The 8857-nt window shown below is 43.3% G+C and overlaps 3 protein-coding genes across 3 annotated transcripts; 2 read left to right on the top strand and 1 right to left on the bottom strand.

Moving 5' to 3' along the window:
- The first annotated feature begins 326 nt into the window (after window positions 1-326).
- Window positions 327-1585, top strand: LOC6726795 (proteasome subunit beta type-4). Its single transcript, XM_002102167.4, has 3 exons — window positions 327-682; window positions 745-1246; window positions 1312-1585. The coding sequence occupies exons 1-3, from the start codon at window positions 531-533 to the stop codon at window positions 1462-1464; spliced, it is 807 nt and encodes a 268-aa protein (XP_002102203.1). The 5' UTR covers window positions 327-530; the 3' UTR covers window positions 1465-1585.
- A 284-nt stretch (window positions 1586-1869) lies between these two features.
- On the bottom strand, window positions 1870-3660 carry LOC6726794 (uncharacterized protein CG1161). The gene is made up of 5 exons (XM_016176127.2): window positions 3329-3660; window positions 3031-3254; window positions 2664-2772; window positions 2478-2603; window positions 1870-2181 (listed from the first exon to the last, which is right to left on the bottom strand). The coding sequence occupies exons 1-5, from the start codon at window positions 3395-3397 to the stop codon at window positions 2026-2028; spliced, it is 684 nt and encodes a 227-aa protein (XP_016033295.1). The 5' UTR covers window positions 3398-3660; the 3' UTR covers window positions 1870-2025.
- Window positions 3661-3749: 89 nt separating this feature from the next.
- LOC6726793 (stromal cell-derived factor 2) lies at window positions 3750-4885 on the top strand. The gene is made up of 2 exons (XM_002102165.3): window positions 3750-4043; window positions 4170-4885. The coding sequence occupies exons 1-2, from the start codon at window positions 3983-3985 to the stop codon at window positions 4757-4759; spliced, it is 651 nt and encodes a 216-aa protein (XP_002102201.1). The 5' UTR covers window positions 3750-3982; the 3' UTR covers window positions 4760-4885.
- Window positions 4886-8857: the final 3972 nt, after the last annotated feature.

Raw genomic sequence — 8857 nt, 5'->3', positions numbered from 1 at the left:
AGTAAAGCAAATGGTCGTTATATGTTAACTGAACTCATTATATGTTAACTGAACATATGTTTAGTTTTAAGGAGTAGTAAATACCGTAGAAGCAACGGGTATACATGAGTCTTAATCCTAATTGAGTGAAAAGTTCTTAAATTTCTTTCTCATCTTTTTTTTTTATACAATATCAATTGATTTGTATTAGCAAACGAGGATTATAAAGACAAAGTTAAAAAAAATGTTCAGTACAGGTAGCGTGGTTTTTATTGTTTTATATTTCTGTTAATATTAACATCTAACAAAACGTTAAAAAGTAATCAATTAAAGTTCAAATTAATTTCATTCGAAAGGTGTGACCAAACTAACAGTGTATTCATCTTTGGTATGTCTGGTATTTTTAGGTACCGTAGGCCGACATTGGTATTGCCGCGCGCTCACAGTCTGTCCACACTGCGCTGACTCTTGATATTATTTGTGCCCGTCATTCTCCGGCAGCGACAAACATTTCAAAGTTTCGCACTATTCCAGTCTCCGAATAAATTACCATGTTGAACAACTACAACAGCCTGGCACAGCCCATGTGGCAGAACGGACCCGCTCCCGGCGCGTTCTACAACTTCACGGGCGGACAGACGCCGGTCCAGCAGTTGCCGCGCGAGCTGACCACAGTGGGACCCTATGGAACCAATCACAGCACGTAGGAACTGGGAATATCTTGTAGATGTACCACTTGTTTATACACCTTTTCCTATTCCGCAGTGCTTTCAGCACCACGGGCACCTCCGTGCTGGGCATTCGCTACGACTCAGGCGTGATGCTCGCCGCGGACACCCTTGTGTCCTACGGATCCATGGCACGCTACCAGAACATTGAGCGCGTTTTCAAGATAAACAAGAACATCCTGCTCGGCGGCAGCGGCGACTTCGCTGACATCCAGTCCATCAAGCGCAACATCGACCAGAAGATGATCGAGGACCAGTGCTGCGACGACAACATCGAGATGAAGCCCAAGTCCTTGGCCAGTTGGATGACCCGTGTGCTCTACAACCGTCGTTCGCGCATGAACCCCCTCTACATTGACGTGGTTGTCGGCGGCGTGGACAACGAGGGAACTCCGTACCTCGCCAATGTGGATCTCCGTGGACGCTCCTACGAGGACTACGTGGTGGCCACTGGTTTTGCCCGCCATCTGGCCATTCCGCTGGTCCGTGAGAAGAAGCCCAAGGACAGGGACTTTACCGCCGTAGAAGCCTCCGAACTGGTAAGTAACTTCGAACTCTGATGTGGACTATTTATTATTTAACTACCATTTCTCTTATATTCTAGATCCGCACATGCATGGAGGTGCTTTACTACCGCGATACTCGCAACATTTCCCAATACACTGTGGGCGTATGCAGCGTCAACGGATGCGGCGTGGAGGGGCCCTTCCAGGTTAACGAAAACTGGACATTCGCCGAAACCATTAAGGGATACTAGAGTCTCCGATTCTGAATGAACTTAGTTTAGGTCTAGCTCGGCGGTTTTGCATTAAAAAACCACTTTTCTAAAGATATGTGGTTACATGATTTATTAAAAATAAATGTGTCTGAAAATAATACATTTCAAGTTCTGGTAGTTATATGCAAAGGGCGATGGTGTGATAAAAACTATCTTGGAGTCAATCTTTCGTCTTGTAGCTGCGTTAATCTGTTCTGAAAGAACCAAAAATAGGCATCAAACTAAAGCCGAGAGGAGTTTTTCTACCTTGGACTCACTTTTACGGTCTTACGTTCCTTATTTTTCCAAATTAAACCCTCAATTAATTTTATTTCAGTGGATCTGTTGGTTCATTCCTCCCGCTATTTACCTTATTAATTAAAATACAAGCACACCTGCCAAAAATATTTTGGTTACATAATTTAATTAACATAAAATCTGGCTAAATATATAGATAATCAATTTGATCCAAAGGGGAATTTCGCAAAGGATAACTGCTTGGAATACGTGTCTTAAGTCGCCCATGCTCCTTCTACTCTCCGCCAGCTGCAAACCCCCTTGTTAGTTTAGCATGGTGTGCCTGTCGTAGATGTGGCGTCGCTGCTCGCGCACCTGCCGCTTCCACTTGTCCTGCTGGTGGCCCACACGATTGAGGACATTGGCTCTGGCACTGAGCTCCTGGTTGTTGACGGCTGGCAGGGGCGGCGTTGGTTCGTCCTGGTTAGAAAGGGGTGGAGAAATTTGGAATTAGTCTAGGTGATCCAAGATCTGGCTGTGTTAGTTAGTGTCTTAATGAAGTGGCGGTGTGGGTTAGAAAGTCAACAAAATCTAAAACGCAAAATGAAACAAAGGGGGTTGTGGAAATTAAAATCTATTCAAAAGAGTGGTGCTTCTTTATTGCCAACTAGTTGAGCCGCATCGGCATCAACATCGTCATCTTCATCATCTTCGCCTTGGGCTGTAACTAGGAGGCTATACTGAATGCCCTTGTATCTAGAAAGCTTGTTATGTACATCTTCGTTGGTGTGCTCCTGGTAGTTCGCCTTCACTCGCTTGTTCAGCAACGGGTCCAGGCACATCAGGAAGAGCATGTATATCACTAAAATGGAGATGATCCAAATCACAATAATGACCACGACCTGGATAGAGAAGAGAGCTGGTTAAGTACGGACGGCTTTTGCACACTCGAATGGGCCCACCTTTATCAGCGTCGTATTTCTCGCCACATGGGAGCACTTGCACTCGGCGCAGATGGGCAGCTCCTTGCCATTGGCATCCAAGCGGGGCAGCAGGGCACCGGCACAGACGCTGAAATGGTAACGTGTAGCAGGTTGTTAAGAACTCCATCTTAATAAAAGAACAACTGAAGTGTAGCTCAATGACAGGAATCAGGATGCCTTATACATTTATCATTGCTTCAGCTGATTCTTATGAAACCTTCGAAAACAACGTAAATTATTCAATAAAGTGCAGTGCCACTTTTAAAACTGCTCAAATGGAATAGGCTTTAAGTTTGCAGATTTGGTTACTACATCCGGCAACTTCCGCCAGTGCACTGCCACTTACCACTCGGTTGTGCTGCTGGAATTGGAAGAACTTTTGCCTGGCGCAGCGGACACAGGCTGGCCGATGACCTTTGCCGGAGGGGCCGCATTGGGAGCTGGAACTTGCTTGGCTGGTGGAGCTGCAGCCGCTGGAGCTGCAGGGGCAGCCACTGGAGCAGGTTGAGCATTGCTGTTGTTGTTGCTGTTGGTGCCGATCGCTGGCAATGTCTGCGCCGCAGTCTCAGCCTTTGTTGATTATTGGGGGGAATGCGAGCGGATTAGTGGGGCAGTCACGGGATGTGGCTAATTTGGCTTCTTACCCATGTCACGCCAACCAAATAACATATCGCCAGAAGCACCGCGTAGACGAACAGGCGCTTGTGTGCCATTAATTTTTCTTTAATTTCAATTTTCCTCAGTTTTCTTGCGTTTTATTGGAGAAAATTTCCTTGCAATTTCGCAGAGTGACCGCACTTGACTGGTGTACAGAAAATACTAACAAATTATCGTTCACCGAACTAGTTCCTTTTGGTGCACTTAATTTTAAGGCTAATATTAAAAAACATATTTAATAAATAAATACTTCTTTCATGATATGCATTTTATTTAATTTTTAATCAATAAAGAAAAGAAAGTTTCTTGACGTAGCATCAAATCTGAGATGTCAAATTCGGAAAATGGTTTCTGAAAAGACTAACCATATTTTTCCTCTTTTCAACATTTATTAAATATATCAAGCTTAAAGTTTTCGTTTATAGAATAAGTTACAGCAACACCCAGCTTATAATTAGTATTATTTTGCTTATTATTTTGTGGTGATTCCATAATTTGGATTTTACCGCCGCCTGGTCACACCAGCACCGTCAAAAAAACCAATTGTTTGCGTGTTCAACGCTGATTTCAACCGTAATTGCCGGCACAGATTGACTGACTTAGGTCCACGGGTTAGGATAGGATAACTAGAGCAGGACACGATGCAGCACGCACTACTTCTTACAGGACTGGCGCTGGTGGGCAGCATTTCCAGGGGAGCCGGTAAGTTGCGACCTGAAGCAAGTCGCGTCTATGTGGTCTTCTGTGATTGGCCGCCCCGCTTCTTGAACCTTTCGTGGCCATCGTTAATGCTTATCTTGTATTCCATCTTGACCCTGCTGGAAACAGCCACAGAATCCAACGTGGTCACCTGCGGCTCCATCCTGAAGCTGCTCAACTCGGACTACGCCTTCCGCCTGCACTCCCACGACGTCAAGTACGGATCTGGGTCCGGGCAGCAGTCGGTGACGGGCGTGGAGCAGAAGGAGGACGTGAACAGCCACTGGGTGATCAAGGCGCAGACCGGCGAGCTGTGCGAAAGGGGCGAGCCCATCGCCTGCGGATCCACCGTGCGACTGGAGCACCTGTCCACCAAGAAGAACCTGCACTCGCACCACTTTTCGTCGCCGCTCTCCGGCGAGCAGGAGGTGTCCGCCTACGGAACGGACGGACTGGGCGACACCGGCGACCACTGGGAGGTGGTCTGCTCCAACGAGAACTGGATGCGCACTGCCCACGTAAGGCTGCGCCACATCGACACCGGCATGTACCTGGGCATGTCCGGCCGCTCCTACGGCAGACCCATCTCCGGCCAAATGGAAATCGTTGGCGTCCACAAGCCGCAGCACGGAACGCGCTGGACCACGGCGGAGGGCCTCTTCATCGTGCCCAAGGAGAAGAGCTCAACGCACGAGGAGTACGCCCACTCGGAGCTGTAGTGCTCCTAAGGGAATCGACGGCTGCAGTTTCGTACTACTATTAGTTCTGTAATTTATAACTTAGTTGAATTTTTATTGAATACCCAAAAGCAAACCATGAAATTAAAATTATTTAAACTCAGGGTACTTCGAAACTTTCAGATTTGCTTTCATCGAAAGTTACGTGTTCAATTTGCATAAAGGCATTCATTCTGCTTAGACTAGTTTGCGTCAACGCATTGCAAAAAAAGGGGGCGTATATAAAGCCCTTTTTATGGTAGAGACAATCTAACTGAATCTAAATCTAAATCTGTGACAATCTAACTTTTCTAAAATATTCTAGAACTTTGTTTTATTGTCTGTCAGTGGCAGGCTATGCAGACTTTTAACATCCTATAAAGGTACAATTGCCTTTTATATGTTTATTTTTACCATTTTATATTTCAAACGGGTACTTCAAGGCAATGGTACTCTTTCTATAATACAAATGTATGTATTTCAGGTAGTGCTGAACAAATGCTGAGATGCAAGACTTGCGTAGGTTGCCAAGTGCTGCGAGTTCGTGTCACTTTTCTACTAGGAAAAACTTATTGATGATTAAGATTGTATTTGGCGGAAAACACTCAGCGTGAGTGTGGAAGGTTGATATCTTTGAACTCCCATTCAAAAGAAGGTAACCCATGCCGTTTTGGCAGCACTTTAGCTTGAAGCTCGGGAAGTATCCTTGCAGATGCAGCCGTAGGGCGTCACTCGCATTTCGCGAAAGGTGCTCCCCAGTCCTTCGGATGTTTTTGTTTGCATGCATAAAACAATGGGGCTTATCCCGACCATACAAGCTATGTAAATACATTTTGCCATTGCTCGCGGTTTCCGCTCCCTTGCTGCCCCGATATCGTCACGTCCATTATCTGCTCGTCTGTTTTGTGTTTCTTTTGTTTGGGGCATTGTCAACGCTTTGTCTGCTCATCCTCCGGGCCATGTCCTCATCCTCCGCTGCCTCTGCCTCCGCCTCCTTCCCATCACCGTAACCCCAACTGATTGTGGGCCCAGTAAGGTCAAAGTGTTAGCAGACCCAACCTAGCGCACAGTCGTTTATAGGTTCTCATAATCGGGTTGTCCTTGTAACCATTTGGCACAAATAAGAAATGGAAACAAGGATACTCGTTCTACTCGTCCGATGAGCGATGTTGCCCCAGCAAGAAATCTTTGGAACGATCCACCATCTGAAGAGAACCCTCAACTCAGTCATTTCCTGTAAACACTGCTTTACTATTTCTGATTGGAATTTAAGTACAGCAATCATTTTCGACTGTCAATAAAATGTCATAAATAGCATATATGGAAAGAATATAGCTGTCAACGATGTCATTTTACCACAACATAGTATCGGAGAGTATTCAACACTATAGTTTTTATAACCATTTGAGCATATTAAACTTTATATTGTGAACCAAATGTTTTTCCTCGGCTTAGTACATAAATCTTCTTCAATTTGTTTATATTGCTAGAGGAATGAACGTGTTAACATTATATACAATCCTTTAAAATTGATCAATTAGCGCACAATTTAATGCAACATAGTGGGCTTATGTGTTTAATGAAATCGGCATTGCTGCCACCTGCTGTGGCAACATACCATTTAATATCACGTCAATTATCCCTTACAGGTGTTGATAACTTCCGTTCTGCGCGTTTATTGATTTACCCTTAACGCGTTAACGCCAAACTCACTCATACCCCTACCCATACATACACACATATGTATAAGGATGTGTCCCTGCTCACAGGACATCCCCTTTCTCCCCCCGGATTCCATTGTTAAGCGGCCCATCCTTGTATTCATCGTATCCTTTTGTATTGTGCTTCCTATGTGACCAATAATAAACAGAACATTTTGGGGCGAAGCTACACTATAAAAAATATACATTAGGCTTAGGTAAGGGATCTATATAGATCGGTATAGATATAGGGAAATAACCTCATAAGCCAACTAATCAACTATTTCCTCATCCAATTGCGAAACTATTCGGCATTTAATATTGTTGGGACTTTCTGCAAATAAAACTTAAAATTCTGACCCCTTTCTCTCCATGCATCAATGTGCAAGTGTATAGCAATCCTATGATAATAAATATAATATATGTAAAAGGGAAATGTTTTCCCTTATCGATTTCTCTTAATCGACAGCGGGCAAAGTTTAAAGCGCTTAAAATAGGGGAAGGGACTCGATGCTTGAGTGACTGACAGATTGACACGAAATGTTTGAATGCTGCGATGTTTTTTTGTTTGCGAGTGTGACGCCTGTCCCTCTGCCGCACAATTCCAAACGAAAAGTACGTTTATACGTTTATACGTACGTATACGGACGAGTGGCAAAACGCTCTGCATATTAACCGGCGTACCCTGACCTACGTCGTAGCCAAACATCACACAGTGGTTCCAAAGACACTAGAATAAGTACGGAACCGAGTACGGGACCGAGTAGGTTATTATTCAAAATTAAAAAAAATATATATATAATACATATATAAGTGCATATGTACAAGGTGAAACACTATATAACTTAAAAAGATGTAAATCAATGGCTAATTTTAAAAGCTTTGACTTGGGCTTGCATGGAAGTTTTCTTTGACCAGTGATAAATGGATCAGAGCTCAATAGAAGTCTGTTCAAAAGGTTCAAACTTCTCTTTGTAAGCATACACTTGAATTAAAAGTTTTCTTAATTTTAAAATGTTAATAAACACTATACAAAAAGAATTATTAAGTTAAGTGGAAATGGAGATAACGAAACCTCCAACGAAAGATAGCAAACATAAACAAAAAAATCTGCAACTATATACTAAACACAAAACTAATTTACGGAAAACACAGAACGTCGTACATATAATTTCTTTTAAATATACTATACTTCTTTTAAATATACTTTTTAAGGTTTTTTTTTGACTTTACGGACAGGTTCACTTGCAAGTTGCTCATATTCGATTGATATCATGCCGTCTCTTTCGATGCTATTCTTGAAGCGGACAGTTAGAGCAAAACAAAAACATGAATAAATTTGAATAGCTAGACCAATTTAAATTGGTACAATTGATACATTTAAAGTAAAAGTTTGGACTTTAATTTTTTTTTCGGCCTATGGAGGAAACCACTGTGCATCTTAAAGTAACTTGGAGTACGATTAGAAATCTATCCATACGTTTTAATATTCAAATATAGTGAAGGTTTCACTTTAACTAGATGTTTTAAAGACACTTAGTCACTGCCTAATATATGATAATACTATGAACGAAGTACAAACGTATAACAAAACAAGAACTTTTCTACAAAATATGTATGTAAATACATAAAGTTATATAAATATATTATGGAATATATAATTCAAAAAAAGCTCGTCTTTAGCAAGCATAAAACAATTACTCCTGATTGGAACTATAGGATATTAGTTGATTGATCGATAGAAATTTCACAGCGATCACGACGAGCAGAGATCAAAGTCCAACCCTTTTACCCGACGATTTGAGTGATCCTTACTGCTTTCTGCCTATTTCGCTAATTCTATTGTGAATAATTAGCATTTGCTGCCATTGGCAAAAAGCCAGAATCGTCGACGTGAAAATAGCCAGGTGGGTCCGCTCAGCTTTGCCACACGCCTTTTAAGCCTCCTCTCCAACCCTCGCCCCCTTTTCGCCTGTCTGTCTCTCTGTTGTCGTCTCCAGTGGCCGTTATCGCTGGCGTTGCGCATTCGCCCCGTTGCTCCTGGTCCGCCCCTGCCTCCCTCTCGCTCACTCTCACTCGTGGCGCCTCCTACGCACTTAACATTGAAAACCGAAAACAAGCCCCCAAGTGGCCAGAAAGGCCTGCCATCCGCCAAAAAGAAGAACAAACGCCGTCTCTCTGCGCCCGCGCACTGCGCAAGTTCACGGGAAGAGGCGAGCCAGAGAGTCTTAAATTTATGGCGCATACCTATGGAATCGTGATAGTGAAAGTTTGATGACAACAACAATCGTTCCTAAGTTTTGAAGTTCACAGCGGGCCTTTTAGACACGACAGGCGCCCTTAACAGTATGCAACACTCTTTTACAGACACTGTTGGAAAAGGCGAAAAAATGGGGCACAT

This window comes from Drosophila simulans, chromosome 3R (assembly GCF_016746395.2).
Source record: "Drosophila simulans strain w501 chromosome 3R, Prin_Dsim_3.1, whole genome shotgun sequence".
Classification (NCBI taxonomy): Eukaryota; Metazoa; Arthropoda; class Insecta; order Diptera; family Drosophilidae; genus Drosophila; species Drosophila simulans.
The sequence above is the reverse complement of the archived record's forward strand: the minus strand, read 5'-3'. Positions and strand labels throughout refer to the sequence as shown.